This window comes from Scomber japonicus, chromosome 5, assembly GCF_027409825.1.
Source record: "Scomber japonicus isolate fScoJap1 chromosome 5, fScoJap1.pri, whole genome shotgun sequence".
Classification (NCBI taxonomy): Eukaryota; Metazoa; Chordata; class Actinopteri; order Scombriformes; family Scombridae; genus Scomber; species Scomber japonicus.
Genome location: NC_070582.1, coordinates 7,946,950 through 7,966,652, shown reverse-complemented (window position 1 = coordinate 7,966,652; position 19,703 = coordinate 7,946,950). Strand labels below are relative to the sequence as shown.

Sequence of the window (19,703 nt, the reverse complement as noted above, 5' to 3'; positions counted from 1 at the left end):
AAGACTCGCACATGAGGAGTCTGCCAACACGGACACATTTAGATCAGTATCCATCATGACAGTAGGTTAACACTGAGACAGCAAACACCGCTTCTACATTGTGACAGTGTCGCTCTCTAATATTCCAGCTGCTGTTTGATTTATGAGTTGGCTCAGTATTTAGCGCTGTCAGCTTATATGTAGAACATGTTTCTGGAGTGTTTGCTTGTTCTCATCATGTTTGCTGCTGCTGCTCCAGTTTACTCCCACACAGTCAAAAGACATAAAGATGAGGTGAATATCTGAATAAAATATAAGCATTTCTACAATCTATACCTTTGATACTTGACTCAGAGGCTTGATTCAGTCATTTAATACACACACTAATATTAAAAAGGCTTTTCAGGTGTGTTTTAGAGGTGTTCTTGTACTTGTGAGAAGTTGTGAGCTATTATAATTAGAGATGACGATGGCAGATGTGAGATCAGAAAGCTGATGAAACATATGTTTTTTATATTTATACATTGATTTATACAGCAAAGCTACAACATCAAGTTTAAAAAAAAAACTTGCAATAATATGTCGATTTTCATTTAAACCCATTTAAAGTATGCTTATGCCTTTTAATACACATCTTTTATATCTGATAATCCTCAGTGTTTATGACCTAACAACAACCCTGACATGTAAGCAAGAGATATTACAGTACATATTACTAATTATTACATATTAATCCCAATTTCCCTGAGGAACTGCCGCTGCCTTTAACTATCTGGTGTCCATTACGCTGTCCAACTCCACCCATCTGGTGCTTCCAACAGAATAAAACCAAACAAGATAAAATCTAATAAATCTGCAAATGCATTTAACCCCAGTCTCCATGTATACATACTGATTCATCTCCACTTATCTGTACATCACTCGATAAACAGTCTGACACTGGAAAAGAGATGATAAAGGCGGAAATATAAGGTCTCCACCCGAGCGTTTTATTAATTTAATTGCAGTTATTCAAAACAAGTGCGTGAGTAAAGGCTCAGCAGGCTGTGGAAAAATGAATAATGAGGGAAGAGCATATGAGCCAGAAGGTACGCATAACTGTATAGGGTCTCTATGTGAGAATGTGACAGACAGACTGGTGGCAGCTAATTAATTTAGATGGCAGGTGGACAATGTTTTGTATTGGGTATTCATTAACAGCCATCGGCAGGCAGGTTTCCCCTAAACAGCTCTCTGAGGGTTCGGCCTACAGCGCTTACAGAGTGAGTTAAGAAAGGTGGAGTGGATTGATAGGTAAAGACGCCTGAGCAGCTTGCCTTTGTGATCAATGCTCACTCCTAATGGGAGCTGACAGTATTGATCTGACAATCTGGCAGCAAAGGAGGTGTGTGCGTTTCTTTATGTGTGCGTAGGGGGGGGGGGACCATCAGGAAGAGTCTTATCAAGAGTATCCTGGAAGCGGCCAGCTAACTAATGGCCAATTGAGACTTGCTGTCTGGTCTGCCTGGTCTTATCTTGCAGTGAAATAGCTTTTTGGATGCATGTAGAAAGAGAGCCAGCACACTCAGGTCTACTGGTCTGGATGATGAAGGTGGATGAAAGGTGCAGATGATCATAACAGGGGTGTGTCTAGAATGAAGCAAAGGGGGGCGGAGATGTGATATTAGATGAAGTTGCCTGTGCCAAAGACGAGGTGGGAGGTCTGTGTGAAAATCGCAAACCTAAGAATCTAATATATCATGCTGCTGACTTGTCACTGACGTCAGGAGCTACGACCACAATGTTTGTTTTTGCACAATAACATGCGTCAGTGCCTCAGACAGATTCATTTAAATGGTCGTTGGTGGTCGCGGTCTTGAAATGAGTCTCCACTTAGATCAAACCCACTTCCAGTGCAATTTTAAGACTGGCAGCAGAGAACCTAGACAGGACTAGTTATTATTTTTATTATTTCATTGATTTATCTGCTGATTATTGTATCCATAAATTGATGAATTGTTTGGTCTTTAAAAGAATCAGATGTCTTGTTTTGTCTAAGCAACAGTCAGGATCATCCACAGTACCTTGGCGATGATGCTGCAGAGCTGAGGTCCGTCCTGGGTGAGGGACAGCAGGTTGCTAATGGCACTGCCGATGGTGTGCACACTGTCCGACGATTCAATCTGTTTGATCAGAACCTGCGAGGAAGATCAAAGCTTTTTATCACTGACCCATAAATGCAAGTCACACTGGCAGTAGATGTTGTTTTTTCCAATGATATTTAAGTTGCTTTAAAGGTAATGGATGGATAAGACACAGCTTGTAGAATTTTCCTATAATCATAGTATCTCTCAAATTTATTCTCATGACAAAAGTCTGATGCTTTCCATGATACCAAAGGAAGAAATGTGTGACAGCTGCAGTGTTGAACAATTTCATTAGCATTTGTTTTTACATTCAACTTCAAGATCTTTAAATTCTCCTTGTCAAAAAGAAAATATGTCTTTATCTTGTGAGCATAGATTATTATCTTTTTTTGCACGAGATCCATACATTATGTGCAAAAGAAAAAAATATAGCATTCTTTGAGGGTTCTGTATAAATTATTCTCAACCTGAATAAACTCTATTGAAATCTTGCAAGCTATGAGGACAATAGTTTAAATAGTGCTAATTATTCAATGAGAAAATATAAATATACAAACTTCCTTCAGAAATTAACTCTCTATTTCTCACTACAAAAACATGAAATGCAATCATCATTCACTTGTCGGGCTTTAATCATAGAATAATTAGAGTGAAATAATAAATAAGCCTGATAGTTTACCTTAACTCTCTAAGTCCTACAACGATGATGTAATCGTCCATTAGCACAGCACACCTAATACTGAATCCATTCTGATACTCATACTGCCATAATATGTAGCATGCCAGAAAATGATTTAGTATGTCCCAATACATAGTATGTCAAATGTATTGGCTGCCAAGAGAGAGCAGACTAATGACAGATGAAGTATTATGTCCCAATTGAACAGATACAGCTGCAGTATGTGCTAAAAGAAAAAAGCGAAAGTATGCAATTCAGGTCACGGAGTATATTTATATTCTATCAAACTGCATTAAGGTGAATGAACTGCAGTACCTCAGTTAAGTCCCTAGTGCACCTAATTATAACTTTAACCTCAAAACCAATCACAAGAAGTGAGAAACGGCCAAAACAAGTAAATTGATCACTATGTTTTTCATATGATGCCTGGTCTTTGAGGGAAGCTCTCAAGTTCAACAGCTGTCAACAGTCCATTACTTTTCCGTTACCTTTAAACATCTTGTAACTTGTAGGTGTGAAACTGCTCAAACTGCTGCACATTAAATGATCTTGAAAATATAAAGACTGTACTTTTCTGTGTGAACCGACAACATTTTAAATGATTCTATTTTTTAAAGACACATTCACTCCACATGGTCTTAAATCATTCTCACATGTTTCTCACACACGTTCAGCCTAATAATGTAAACACAGTGAGGCTTCAGTTTCATAGCAGGTGGAAGTTATGATTCAGTACATTAGCTTCCAGTTTCAGGACCACAGGAATATAATGATTTGCATCATTGCAGTTACATACCTGGATCTCATTGGCTAAAGCCATGTCAATCATGTTGCTGAATGAATCACTGACATCAGTAAGGATTTCGTGGATCGCCTCCCTCATGGACTTCAAGAAGAACTCGTCCTCAGTGTGAATGCACCTGCAGGTGAAGGAGGCAATTTAACACAACAGTTATCATCGTGCTCCACTTTTTTCTTTTTTTTCTAACAATGCTCATTAGCTTTTAAGTGTTTTACCTCTCTGTGATATTGGTCAGCTCCATGCACTTTTCTAGCAGAGATTTTTCATACTGCAAAGAAAAAAAGAAGAAACACATAAAGCTGTGATGTAATGCAGATGATAATGTGATATGACATTCATAGTAAAGTTGATCCTATACAGGAAAACCTTGATTTAAATGAGATAAATAACCCACATATATTTGTATTGTACTTACTTTTGATTATAGGTCTCCTAAGATTCTCAGATTTTCTGATATATGTCATTCAGATAAATTACACTTTGATCATTGATCTTACACTTGTAATCTTCTTGGAAAAACAGTCTTATCTCTTTTGAGTCCAGTGCCAAAATTTGTGTAGTTGGAATCCAGATGTATCAGCTGTTTGCAATGTTTACAATCTATTCATTTATCTCACATTTACTTGCTTGAATCTGGCCTTTAAGTGGTCTTAGAGAACAGTTTGCTCAAATCTGTAAGGATACCACATAATATTTTTACCTAATTTGCACATTTCTCTCTGGTTTGGCATTAGGATGACTGACACTAGAAGGGCCGTGGAATGTGGAGATCTATAAAAAGGATAATACCCATACTTATATATTCAAAGCAGGAAATATGACCACTTTCACTGCATCTCAATATAAGTTTTTATTGAAAATGAGCATGAACTTTAAATGTCTGGTTTAGTTTTAATTTAGTACTGACACAGTAATCACCTAATGGCTGTTTAGACTAGCAAAATATTAAAGATGTCACATTAAAACCTTTTATGAGACAGTCTGAAAAGGTCTTAATTGGTGAGTCAGGAAGTCTCAGTGCCGCTTTTAAAACTCGAAACTTAAAAACTTCAAACATCCAAAATCAACCATCACCTTCTGCATCTCAGGTGGTGTACTTCGTGCCGCACTGTACTCATGGACCAAAGAGCGCACGTGGCAATTTGCACGTACGGCCGTGCTGTGGACCCTCTGCCACCGCCCTTTCTCCAGTCGCTGGAACATCTTTCCGAGCTCTGTGCTGACCACCAGCGCTCGGCGAAGGAGCGTCTGCAGGTTGTTCCTAGCCACGTGGTCCCCTGCACCCACCCCTGAGGCCACAATCAGCTCTCCCTGCTGAGCATCCTCCTCTACCCCGATAGGTTTGGCCTGGAGGACACACATACACTCCACTTCTGTCATGTGGCGGAGGTCCTCCATCCAGCGCTGGACCGAGTCGACTTGGAGAGACTGCATCCGTGTGCTGTGGAAGGAAAGAGCACAGAAAAACATATAAATCAATCTCAATTGTCAATCTTTATTTGTATAGCACCAAATCACAACAAAGTTATCTCAAGGCACTTTACACATAGAGCAGGTTCTAAACCGAACTCTTCAGGTTTTAACTTTAAAGAGACCCAACATTCCCACATGAGCAACAGTGGCAAGAAAAAACTCCCTTTTAACAGGAAGAACCCTCAGAACCAGACTCAGAGTGGGCGGCCATCTGCCTCCACCGGTTGGGGTTGGGGTAAATATACAGTCAAGGCTAGTTTCTTCACTGTGGAAAAGATGGTGCTACAGCTGTTTGAATTATTAGAAACACCTTCTCTTGTGTTTGTGGTTGCATGGGCTATCACTGATAATAATAGTTTTGTGTCAGTTGAGTTGGAAACCTAAATCACCCAAATGGATGGCCTATTTTCAATTTTGATTAAACTGTACTGTACTTACCCTTACATACTCAATTTGTGCACATCTATGGCACACATCAAAATTAAGTCAGATGTTACAGACCACAGTTCATTCGTCTATATTGATTGGTGAATACAGAGCAAATTCAGTTTCCTGCTTTTGAATTGATTTGCCGAGAGGAAATTGACATGAGCTGACCATTTGGTATCTAAGTAGTCTCTCGTTATTGACGTAGAATTGAAAAGTACAAATTACTGCACAAACAGTGCCACATGCATGCAACAAATCTACTCAGTATTTCACAGATACTGTATGTCGAGGGGTAGACTCATTCTGAAAGTCCGGGAAACTATTTGTGCTGAGTAGCCTGCTGACTAAAGCCTGAGATGATGCATTTGAGAAAGCCTTAATCATCTTTGCCTCCTCCACAAGAAAAAAAAAACATGCTTAATCAGTAGAAAATTAAGGAAATGGTGACTCATGAATTCAAACTGGCTGTTAGGACGATGACAGACCATTCGACTTTCCTGTGCCACTATTGTTCTCTTTTTAAATCAGTCCTCTCCCTTTTTCTTACCATTTTTTCCCTTTTTTATTAGAAAGTGCTTAGTTTAGTTTAGTTTGATGTAAGAAAATGAAAAAATGAATACTGTTACTGCTACAATTGACGATTTGCTTTACCACTCCAAAAAGTGATAATCCAATAATAGTGTAACTGAGCACAGCTGGACTAAATTTTGCATTTTCACCTGTTAAAGCAGCATTCATGAAGCTGTAACAGCACTCAGTAAGGGTGTTGTCTCTTTGTAATTGTATTTCAAAAACCAAAAACACAAAAGCAAATGTGTATAGAGTGTCTTTGTCTGCTCTGACATAAGCTGCTAATGGTAACATGAAGATCTATCTAACTAAATACATCTAGTAGTTACCAAGCATTACTTCTAAAGCTAAAGGTTATCTATATTATTATGTGTGCTTACAGGTCACACTAGAAAAAGTTATCAGTTTAGGGTAATGTTAGCAGTCCTGATATTTAGTGGAGTTGGGGAAATTAAGCCCAGCTGATTTTGTCAAATTCATCAATTTGTCCTGATTCATTATTCATAAAAGTGAAATATATTGCTTCAAAATATTTTTAATAAAGTATATTTCTAGCTTCTCCAAGTAACTATAGTGATGTATTTGTAGTAACCATCTGAACAGCATTAAAGAAATATAATCTAACATGACATGTCCCCTAATATACTACAACTATACACTAATATTATGTCTTTATTTCTATGTCTATTACATGTTTCATCAGCTGATGAGGTCACTGACTTTTCGCCTGTAGCTTTAGTCTCAGTCTCTTTATCTCAGTCTATGTTAACATGATGTAATGTATGTAGCCATCACATGTCTATTTAAGACCCTTATTCTTATATGATGTATGATATGAGTCAGCTGGATATAGATTTAAATGAACTGACTGAGTCACTGTTAGTTAGCCAGCTGACTGCAGTTAATAAATCAAAGCAGCCAGGGAGAGTTTTTATTTCAGCCAGCAGAGTCTGACTGAAAATTAGGCCTGATTTTGTCACTATCGTATCTGAAGTCAAGGATCCATTGTGTCCCAAATTAACATAAATGACTACTGGTAAATCTATGTAAACTGCATTGGAACACTTGATAAGTTGACAGACAGTAAGTAAGTGAGCAGGATTTAGGGAAAGGTAAATTATAAATGATGCCATGGTAAATTAAATAGCTAACTATTCTATTTACCGTCCAAACATATGAACCCTTATATATGCAAATGAAACCTGCACTCCCCCTCTCTAAAGTACAATTCCATTAATGCCAATCAATAAAACAGCCAACATAGTCTGCAGTGGTGAAACGTCACAGTTTTCTTAAAGTCAACGAAGTCGACTTGGGGTTAATCATCCAACGATCACAGCCAGTTTCCACACTTGTTAGTTTAACCTATCATTTCCCCTCAGTTTAAAAGCGGCTTTAACAATGGGCTGCACTGGGTAAACAATTCAATCCCCCACCACTGAACCTAATGAATGCAGGCTTAAGGGGGCAATCCAGAGTCCTGCAACCAGTGAGTCAAAGCGCCCTGAGAGAGTATGGGTCGATGGCTACAGCAACCATCTCTGCCTTGAGTAAACACAAGGGAAAGGATCTCTAATGAAGCTTCATAAATTCCTTGTGGCTCTCTGTGGTTTGTTGGAAATGGCTGTTCACTGGAGACAGGGATATTGCTCTGGTACTGAATATAGATTGAACTCGCATTGTGGTTGTGTGTACTCTCCAAACATTTGTCATCGACTGGCAACAACCACCATCATCATTACATAACATATAACCTTCCTCAAGCCAGGTATTGGGTTTCAGCTTTTATCCAGAGCTGGTTACACAGGACTGATCCATTAAAAAAGTGCCAATTATATCTAATCCACAATCAAACCACCAAGAGGGAAGCTATTTACTAAAGAAAATAAATGTGGGGTTTTGGTATGAACAGGTCTCATTAAAACCTGCAACAGAGGGCTTCCAGATAGCCGAGGTGTTCACAGTACATGTGCGAACAAATCACTGAGTCTCCCTAGTGAACTGACTATTATGAATCACCATGGAGCTCCTCTTACTGGTGACTGAGAAACCCGGTTGTCTGCTCAGCCATGATACACAGTACATTACTTCCTTGTGAAAGCTTATAAAAAGCAACAGAAACAATCATGATGAGATAACTTTTATAAATAGCTGCTGAGTTATTAAACGAATTTGCAGTTCTTGTATAAGCCCAGTTTTGTGCAGAGCTGAACATAATGGGGACATAGCACATTTACAAGTCTATAGCTCTACTGATATATTTTTTTTTATATTTATTTATCTTATACTGGCCTTCAGTTTACCTCCTCCCCCTCTTTAGGCTCCTGTCTTTTTATGCCCCCCCCTCCTGATATGCACCTGTTCTGACTGGTTAGCTTTCAAAAACTGCATCTTCTTGCAGATCGGAAGACTACATCAACAAACTATAGCAGTTTGATTTCACTTCTTCAAAATGAAAACTTCACAAATATGTCTGTACATGTTCAAGCCCAAATTCAATCGACAATATGAGAGTAGGCAACACGTTAGCAACAAAGGCTACCTTAAGATTTGTAACTTTGACCATGTTTAACATAGACACCCAACATCATAACAGTATAAGAATAATAGATAATCACAATAAAGCATTTTTAACAGTTTGAAACAGCAACAGACTGAACATACTGCAGAGCTGAAGAATCAAAGTGATGCATCAACTAGCTAAAAAACAAACCCCACAGTCAGCAACTACAAAGCTTGGGGACCTTTTGTTGCATGTCGTACCTATCTCCCCCGACAGACCTCCAACAATATACACTCCTGCAGGACGATGTCGCTGTTTCAAAAATGAAACTGTCTTATGATTTAATTGTAGTGACTATGCTCTGTAATTTTAGCACTAATGGATCGAATTCGTCTTACGTGTACGCAGGTTTCAATTTTTTACCTTCACATTAATTTACAATAAACAAAACAGAAAACAGCCCTTTGCTCCTGAGCACAGTAAAAAAAAACTTGTTCTCACCATGAGCCCACCTGGATTGATTGGCATGACATATTTATCTGTGCCCAGCCGCTCTTTTACCGTGCTCCCCCTAGCGGTTGGGAGGAACACTACCACTAAAATGAAATCAAATATATGATAATGCCATGGTCAACCACTTAACACACGCCCTTGTTTTTTATGCTGTTAGCCTAAACGACATGCCCAAGTTGTGAGCAGCACAGATCCCACATAGTTTGAGACTCAGAGATGTGTCTGGTATCATTGGAAAGGAAACACTCTCAGGATTCTTGTAAAAGTGTCTGTGTGATTCTGTGACTTACTGACAAAGAGTGGCAGAGGTTACAATGATGGGGTTGTTTACTCGCCCATAGGTTTGCCTTTACAATGACATGTGTACAGACATTCAGGGACCTCTCAGCAGGATATAGCCACAGCCACATGTCTTGGCTTCATGCAGTCCAAATTTGGAGTCAAAAGACCAAAAGATGAATTTTTCAGAATTATTTTTCAACAGGTATGTCCATGCGTTTTCCTCAGGTCCTTTTTGGAGACTCCAAATGGACACTTGGTTACCAAAGCTGTATAACCGCAATCAAACCCCTATAACTTCACATCCCCTTTGCGTACAATCAAAATCTTGGTCTCTAATGAAAGCTGACGCCATATTATTATTATTATTAATATTATTATTATTATTATTATTACATATAACCATATTTTTTTGTTTGGCCATATCTATCTATCTATCTGTTTATTTTGCTATAAGTCATATGTTAAGTCGAAGAAGAACCAACCGTGTACCAAAATGCCGAGTGCGTAATGATATATGGTTCAACTCTTTTACGCACAGGGCGCACGCCGGTTACGCTTGGAGTTTGTTTATGGACAGCCAAACTTAATAGCTTAGTGTCATACACACAGCTGGAAACCTCAGACTATTGGCTAAAAGGTTATCAACTTCATTTCACCGAATATTTCCATAGGCTGGAACAGCAGTCAATCAAAGCCATGTCGTCATTGTTGTCGGTCACATGTCCTCATTGGCTTTGGAGACATGTACTGCCTAATCCTAAACACCGATTGGCTTGTGTGTGGTGTAGTCAGAAGCAGGAGGAGCTCACGGTCGTAAACATCTAGTCACGTGTACTCTGAGATGGACGTGCAGGTCAGGAAATGACGTAAACGGACCGTATATGGTTTGTTATTTGTGTTATTACATTACGTGTTGGACTAAATACATGGACATATTGAGGAAAATATTTCGGTTTTATGGAAACGGATTTCATATTTCACAAGAATGGATATTTGGCGAGCTGTACAGAAAGTCCTGAGTCATAAGATGATCGTTGTGGATAAAGGGAAGACTTTGAAGGTATGTAGCATTATAGCTTTTCTTACTTAGCTCAGGAGCTAGCCGAGCTAATCGCTAATACTATTACGGCTGTGAGCAACCATATAAGTCGTGAGTGGTCTTGAATGAATCAGGACAATCTAAGCTTTCCAACGATGTACGGCATGAATATATATGTTTAAGGGTTGGTGTTTAAAACATTCAGAAGAACTTGTGGCTACCTCCTAACATCCGTCCTGTCCCGTAGACGGAACAGCGTGCGTTAAGATCTGGGATGACAACAGTCATGGTTACAAGAAAATTATGTTGTCAATAGTCAATGGTCTCCCATTTTAAGTCCAGTGTTTCCTTTCTGGCCTCCTCCACTCTACAGACGTTGTTGGTCTAAAATATGGCCACTCTGTTTCCTCCTTTGCTACTTATGGACCAAATGTATAACTGCTACGGCCACTAGAGGGCTTCAGTTGTATATTAACCGATATTGTGCTCTTGACAGTTGTGTTTCCTGTCTCTCTCTCTCTTCTCTTCACTATGACTGTCAAATAAAGGCACAAATAAAACTCACATAAATATAGATGAACAAAAAATGTAAAAACAAAGAACGTAAACTGCCCGTTTTATTGCAGTAAGAAAAAGAAAAAAGGGGAGGTTCATCTTACACTACATATAAACTTATATAATAAATTTAGAGTGACATTTTAAAGGAAGAGTCACCAGGAGAAATATACATTTGTGTCACATGTAGGCCGATATCTATCTATCTATCTATCTATCTATCTATCTATCTATCTATCTATATCTCTATCTCTATCTTTAGGTGCCACCTTTCTTCACCAAAATACAGAATTTCGGGTTCACTTTAAACTAAAAACTTCACATACAGACACAGAGCCTTCGACAAGAGATAAAATTCAGGAATATTAAGATTAAAGCACAAACAACCTCACACACACACACACACACACACACACACACACACACACACACACATAAATGCACATATAGTATGCATAGAAATTGTACATTCAGTCAATCATCTGTCAGGTCAAGAGGTGGAATAACGCAGATGAATCTGCAGGCTGCAGAGTGAGGATGCTCACCAGTTCAAATAACTCCCAGGCAAATAAATCTCCCACAATTTGGGAAAGGATGAAGATGCAATTACCTGCGAACGTGGACTAGAATAATAATATGTCTATACCAGCACTAATGGAGATCATTAAAGAATTTGGCTATTTGTCTGGATATAGGATAAATTATGACAAAACCTTTAAATTATCACTCAGAACAAGTAGCAGTAGGTACAGTATGCATTTCTCTGATTATTTTTCTTTCAAGGTGGCTTCATGGTTTTCATTACATATTTTTTACCTATTGTGACCAAAATTTGATCAGACCTTCAGAGAGGGTTAAAACTTCCAGTATCTTTACTAGACCATATTGCCATTATTCAAATGTCCTTCTTTGCCTCCTCTTTGATTGTAGTACAGGTGGTAATATCATAATATGATAATCATAATATATATAATGACATGTCTGTGTTTTAAGTGTTACTTAGGTCATATGTCTCCTTGCACTTTGATTTCAGAGAAACATTTCTTTCACAGAATAAGATTACAAATGGTGGATTAGCACTCCCTAATGTGTTGTATTATCACTTGGCTGCAAAACTGAGACTTGAAACACAAAAGGGTTAAAATATAATCAGGCCTCTTTGGAAAGATTTGGAAAGCGTAGGTCTGTATAATATATCAATGTCAGACTGTTCTTTTGTATATACCAAAAGTTGCAAGCTAAGCTTAGAAGTGTTAAGTGGGGGTAAATGGCTTCATAGTCATCATGATGATGTCTGAAAATTGATGAAGTATGAGTTTTGGTTAAAATGTAGGTGACTATTAATTAAATGAATTTCTCCTAAATGTTCATTACAAATAAAACACTACTGAAGACTTCCTCTGGGTACACAGGTTTTTCTCACAAATCAGAACACTTCAGAACATCACTAATGTCTAACTGAAGTGTTAGAGATTAGTGGTGAAATACACAGTGACTCAAACTGAGTCTAATTAGCCACAAAGAGCTTGATGACCAGTCTCTGCTGTGGCTGATGAGGAGATGGAGAGCCAGTAATTCCTAAGTGGCATCATTTTCCTGTACATGTCACCCAATTAACCTATGAGAAAGTTTGTGGAAGACAAAACTGGATGACACAGAAACAGTAAATGTGAGCTAAAGTGATACTCTTAGTGAGAGAATTCATACACAAACAACCAAATCATTCTTAGGGGTAAAAATGCAACAATATGCAGAATCCTATTCATTTGAGACCCAATATGGCCATTTCAAACCATTTTCCACAGTTATAAAACAGCATCACAGAAGGATGAACCCATCTTGATTTACACGCTCAACAAGCCACAAAACGTTCCCCTCACCACGGGGGAAAAAAAGATGATAATAATAGGTTTGTTTTCCAAAGGAGGGGAAGCGGTGCACTTCAGCTTGCAGGGAATGACAAATATTTACATGCAGGGCCAAGAGAGGGTCAGGCGACAGCAGCTCTATTATCCCAGACTGGGATCCTGTGAAGATGAAACATCAGCCCTTCTCATCTGCTGATGGCTGTAAACTGAGTGACGGTGGCAGTAGCAGGAGTTAATGAGAGAAAGTCTGATAGAAAAAACAAAAACAAGGATATGAGGTCTACTAATATCTCTGCTTGTATTTAATAAGACTGTTCTCTCTCTCTCTGTATCACCTCACAAAGTTGGCCCATAGTAGAAAAAAAAGAAGATAAGAAGACGAAATTGGTCAGAGGAGGGAAATATTATTCTTCTAGAGGTATACAATTAAAGAAAGCACATGCAAAAAAGAGCAATGGTCATTTGGAAAGTTAACAGCCATCAGTTTTTACACATCTATTGCTGAATGAAAAGATCCTGCAGGACACAACTGTAGAACAATCATTAATTGCAATACAGCGGAAAGAGCACAGCTGCAGAAAGTAGAGTGATCCAACTTTATACAGTCTGACAAATCATAAATTGAGTGCTTGTCAAATCTGTAATTTAAAATCTGTTGCTTATCGTTAAACATATCCACTGGGTTCTCCCGGTCGCAGATCACTCTTCTTGGGATACGTTCATTTACTTAATTTATCACCATAAACTTGGCCATTAAGATAGAGTCAGAGGTACTTTAAGTTGTTTTCCTTACTTTGGTTGCCAAGGTCTTTTGTGAAACAGTTTAACAAACTTTAAGGGGTTTCTTAAATATAATACCAGGATAAAGAGAAAACCTTAAAATACAAAAGTGAAGACAAAAGGGTGTTTTGTGCAACCAATTTTATTTGAAGGAAATCTTAACTCAGACTTTAAGGAAAATCTTAACTTGAGGTGTTTGTGCAACCTGTCTCTGAACTTTGGGAAGAAAGTTGTACTGAAATCTGGCAGAAAAAAGCAGACTGCAGAAAAAATGGTTTTATGTTCGATGGTGTGTTGAGTAGGTGATAAAGGACAGAGTGAGCTCAATATTCCTGGAACACATCAAGAGAAAATGATAAGTTGAGCTTTTAGGTGATTCACTTTTTAAGTTTTTATATACTTGAAGCACATGGAGTTGTTCTGCTGGATGAGTCACTGAGAGGGTGCTGCTCTGTCCATCGAGTCCCATGATGTTTTATCCCTGAACCAGATTTCTGAAAGAGAGAGGTTTGTGACTCAAACTGTGTGTGAGCATGTGTGGTTGTAATATTGGTTGGTTGTATGAGGGTTAAAATATCGTGTTTGGGACCAATTACATTGAAGAATGGACTTTAGCTGATGTGTGGCATTCGTACCTCCATATCATTAAGCATTTTCCCTGTTGTAATATTGACTTGGATGTTGACATGAATGCTAATGAGTCAGAAACTCTGCAATTATGTAACTCTGGTGTGGCACAATAAGGTCAGGGTTAGGGGCAAGAGAAAACATTGGGTCAATAAGGATCCTCAAGTATTGAAGTAAAATAGGATTTAGAAGCTGAACCCAAACTGAGTTCTGTTACAAAACTAATCAATGGTCAAAAACCTTTAGTTCAACAGTCTTCCAACCTTGTCTCCTAGAAATTATGTTCATATACTACTATTACAACAGCAGATATTATTTTTAGAAATATAATGCTGCCAGAATTCAATTTTCTGTCAACATAGTGATAAAATGTTGTTGACATATTCGGCAAAAATATTGATACTGAACATTTAAGTGAAATTTTCTGGTGCCAGAGTACTGTGTCTCTCTGTCTCCTGAATAAAATAAATGCAGCCATTATTCAATTCAAAAGAAAAATTGCCAGGGAACATAATCCAGGCAGCATTAATAGTCGCCAGCGCAACCTAATTAGGAAAACAATTTAGTAGTATACATCATTTTTTTAGGATTCCTGCCCCACTTTTGGATTTGACTAAGTAGCTACAAGTCTGCTCCCAGTCAGCTAGCCTTGGCCCTGCTATTGTCCAGTCTACCTCTGCCTCCAGTTTGGCTAGCCTCCTGTCTAATCCTGCCCCTAAATGCTCCAATCATTCCCCTTTCTATGGGTCTTGCCATTTTAATGGGGTACCCTCATTTAAGAGCCCCTAGAAGAAAGCCTAATTCCTGAGGCCATTAGCTTTCTCTCTCTGCTGCCCAGCACAACAAAGTATCCGCTGGTTCGTGTCCATGCTAATAACCAGCCTGTTTCTGTGCCATCAGCTGCCTTTGCCAACACCCAGCTAGTTCATAGGCAGTCATCCTTCTCCACCGACGTACCGAGCATCTCTCGCCCATCTGGCTTGTCTTCCAGCACTTGACCTTCCCTGCCCTACAGTGTCGATGTCATCCACCATCATCATGGGTCTGCCCATTGACAACCAGCCCGAACCTCAGCTCCATTTTCCCACACACCAGCCTTAAGTTCCTAGCTTCTAGTCCAAGCCTCAGCCCTGGTTCCCAGTCCTAGCCTCAGCCTCTGTTTCCCAGCTACCACCCACAGTCCCCAATTTCCAGCACTCACTGCCTCTGAGTGTCTATATTTGCATTCACCCTCTCTGCCCCTGTGTAAAATAGACTTGTTTAAAACTTATGATCTTTCAGACCATAAAATGAAAAATTTCTATTCCATTTATGTATAAAATCTCCCTTTTATGAACCTCGCAGTCACCCAGAACATGTTCAAAAACCTTTGCGAGCTGACATCGCATTACACAAAGGGAATCATCATCTGACAGGCATTCAGTAGGCCAGGGGAAATCCTCGCTGAGCTCAGAGAGAAGAAATACAGAGCAAAGAGAAAGGAAATATAAAAGCAACACTTGGCGCAGCACGTACAGACCTCTGTCAGAATTCTTAATGACAGGATGTGAGTCAGTTTGTTTGAGGCTAAAAACAGCAACCTTGTCCACATGAAAACACTGTAGCGTGTGCTGTCTCTAGGTCACTCGCTAATCACATCACGGAGGATAACGGAAATAAACGGATATACAACTGTAGTGTCAACCACAATGACAGTCACGTCTTTGGCCTACACAGTGTATCAGCTCCACAGTGTAGTGTAGCTAGTTAGCGAGCGGCAGACGGACAGGTGTGTAACCAAGCAGTAGAGCACCTGTTGTCACTCAAGTATGGCAGTTATTGGACAGAAGGAACTAATTTGTTCTTCAGGGGTGGTTGCCCATTATAAGGCTTGTTCTACATATCGCTAGAGGCTCCAGGTGATTCACGCACTGTGTACAACACTTCACAGTTCATGAGCACAGACTGAGTAATGTCTGCTTCACTTTGGTACGCCACTTGATTAATGGTCTCCTTACAAGTCATGTCATCCTGCTGTCATCTGCAAAAGGATCCTACTGATGTTTTGAATTAAAGTGTAGACACTCTGCGTGACTCAGACAGTCTGGTTTCCAGAAAGTGTCTGAAATTAACATCTCTTAAAACACCATGTACAGAAATTAATTTTGTGGAGTAAAACACAAAAAACAGTAACTTTTAGACCACATGGATTTAGATTTAGATGTGATTAAGCTGTTGTGAACTCTATATGTTTTAGTTTTGAACTGTTGTTAGGACAAAAGAAGCGATCTAACAATGTCACCTTGGGCTGACGATCAATTGAGAAAATGATCTGAAGATATCGCTGATGAAAATTATGATTAGTAGCAGCACCACGTAGAAGCTTTAAGTAATTTAAGTGTAGGAACGTCATTCAACTCTGGTGACATGGGTTCACTTTAGCTCATGAAAATATATTTGTATGGTGTAAAATACTCATTTTCATCAAATACTTCTCTTGAAAATCATGTCACAAAATATTACAACACTTATTACTCATAGTCCAGTTAAAACTATGACCTAATATATAATTAGTTCAAACATCACCTCTAAAAATGCGAAACTTTGCATGATAACTGTTTCTGAAATGTTTTTGCCAAGAAAAAAAATCCTCCAGAGACTAAAACTACCCAATTGTATTCACAGCACAGTACAATCAGAGGTTTTGAATAAAAGCCCTCACCGAATAGTTTAAAACAACATCTTGTATCGTTCACTGACTGCATGCATACATATTACTGGCAGGCCAAGTAGCTTGTTTGGAAAAGAACCACAGCAACATGTGTTAGTTCATGTAATAGTCTCTCCATTGTATCTGACTGCAGTTCTGATTACTCTTCTCACAGCTTTCTGATATGGAAGTCATTCAGCAGAATATAAGCAAGAAGGAGCCCGTAGCTGTTGTCCAGTGTCTGCTTTGCATGAATATCGCTCTCTGACGCCTGATGTCACATATGAACAAATGGAAATCTTTCTCAAATACCACAACAGAACCGCAGTCCAGTGGGGCATAGTGAATGGAAATGTGGGCAGAATGAGCTGCGAGCTTTTGAGCCTAGACCATTGTGGGTTTGGCTTCAACTGTACAAGGAAACAAGGACACTCTTGTCCCAAAACTAATGAAATATGAAGGCATATGTACAAAGAGACATATTTCTAAACACTATTCACTGCACAAACCTTTTTACACTAAGGCTATAGCTCTGGTTCCTTGACATAATGCTGCCTTACTGTGTAAAGGCAGTGCATGATGAGCTAAGTAAATGGTAAAAACATATGGCTAATGGTACTTTTAAATGTGCATGTCACGCCTTAATTTTCTGGGCGAAGGTTGAGTCTGTGCTCCTCCCGAAGTAGCACATGGTAAGGGGATATAGTGGCCTCTGACTGGTACAGTTGGATTCTGGCAGAGGGGGCAGACATCTGACTCCCAGATGTTTCAGGCTGCCTCTATTGTGTAGCCAAGACTAGATTCACCTTTAACAGAACACACTGAGTCTGTTTCTCTCTTGTTCTCTGTTTCTTTCTCACAGTCAAACCAACTCTCAATTTAAAGGACCAGTGCTTGTATTTATCTATTGGCAGAAATGGAATATAATATTCATAAGTATGTTTAAATAACTGTAAAATCTCCTTAAACTTTTGTTACTGTAACTTAAAATGAGCCCTTCATATCTACATAGGGAACGGGTCCTCTTCCACAGTAAGAGCCATGTTTCTACAGTAGCCCAGAACAGACAAACCAAACACGTAACTCGGACCTTCAAGTTTTTGGCGAGTTTCGCTGACACCATAGGTTCTCCTATATGCTTTGAAGTGGAGGAGGGAGGGGGTTTCAGTTAGTTGCAATGTGCAACCTCACCTCTAGATGCCACTAAATCCTACACACTGGTCCTTTAATTCTCTCCGTTGTTTGTTTTTTCTGACTCATACTCCTGCCCTAACACATGCCTGGTTACTGTAGGCATATTATTACAGTTATTGCGGGTATAAGCACAAGACATTATACTGTGGAATAATCTCTATCTCTGTGTCTCAAACCATCTCCAGCTGACTCATTTGCTCTCTTTTTCTCTCACACTCTTTTGCCTCACATCAGCAAAAAAACACACAGTTATGTTTCTAACTTTTCCAACGTTCTTGCATTGGCTGCAAGAAAAAATCTGCAACATGAAAAACACACAAGCACAGACAAATTAAGGTACAAAAATCATATCATAATGACTCTCCAGCCTCTCTAAGACTGTAACCTGAGGCGTAGATTGTTCACATAAACAAACCGGGAAAAGCACTGGTTCTGTTCTGGAGATGTTTGTCAACTGAGGGTATGTATGTGTTTTCAATTTATTTTAATACAATTCAGTTATTTGGCTCCTTTCATTACTTGATTTACTGACTGCTAGTGAGCCATGTGCTGCACAAATAGGATTTATGTTTGAACGTGTAAATGAGAGACAGACAAAGAAAGCAAGTAAGAGATGATCTGTTTGTTTATGCGAGTGTGTGTGTGTGTGTGTGTGTGTGTGTGTGTGTGTCTGGTTGCCTATGTATGGCGTGACAGCTCTACTGATTTGATATCCAAGGGCATTCACTGCGTGTCTTCTGTGACGCTGTGTAAGCAATTGTACACACAACTCTGTCAGAAGATATATAATCACATTTATTATCAGTGACTGAAATATCCTCAAACACAGCAGCTGATGAAGAGTCTTTTCCCATTAAAAAAAAGAGAATTCAGCATCTGGCACTTAAAGTTTCATCACTAAGATATAGTAAATCACTGCTGTGTCATATGAGTAATGTCTTGAAAACATCCAAAAAGAGACTTCTTAGTCACCACAGTTTATTTAAAACGTGATAATCATGCAGTTTTAAAAATGGCTTTGTTTTTTTCTTTTTCTCAAAGTGAAAAAAATTACACATGAACCGTCAATTACAGCAGCAGCAGCAACAACAACAACAACAAAAAACGCCTCAGCAGTGCAGTCCGGTTTTGGTTTTCAACTGTTCGTGAGTGCTTGACAGCGTTGATGCAGAACTGCTTTGTTTTTACTTCAGTTTTTGATTGTTTGGTATGTGCACAGACATGTGTCTTACAGATTTTTCTGGAATTTTGGATTCAATCTCTGGCTCGCATGTGCACCTCAAATGTGGAATCCAATTGTGGACAGATGTTGTCAGGTCAGGTGTGTGGGTGTGTGGGCAGGAGTGTGAAGGTGTGTATTGGTGTATTTGTTTGTTTGTCAGGTTTTGACCTTTGTTCTGTCTGTTATTGACTGCCTCTAATTAGTTGATCAAGGATCCTGGGTCAGTCAATAAGAACTGTAATGAAACCCTTTGTCAAAATACAAGTGAGCCATCTGCAAATGCAACCCTGCCAACAATACACTTCTAATTAAAATTTTGGATTTGGGATATTTGACAAACAATGGTAAAATTTTAAGCTGTACTATTCAATAT

At 38.9% G+C, this 19,703-nt stretch overlaps 1 protein-coding gene across 1 annotated transcript in view; it reads right to left on the bottom strand.

Annotated features, from left to right (window-relative positions):
• Positions 1–19,703, bottom strand: part of LOC128358760 (protein inscuteable homolog) — a 35,325-nt gene that overhangs the window by 13,599 nt on the left and 2,023 nt on the right. Inside the window, exons 2-5 of the mRNA XM_053319145.1 lie at positions 4,661–5,027; positions 3,802–3,854; positions 3,581–3,704; positions 2,043–2,156 (exon numbers count right to left, since the gene is read on the bottom strand). Coding sequence (XP_053175120.1) covers positions 2,043–2,156; positions 3,581–3,704; positions 3,802–3,854; positions 4,661–5,027 — 658 coding nt within the window. The remainder of the gene's footprint in view (positions 1–2,042; positions 2,157–3,580; positions 3,705–3,801; positions 3,855–4,660; positions 5,028–19,703) is intronic.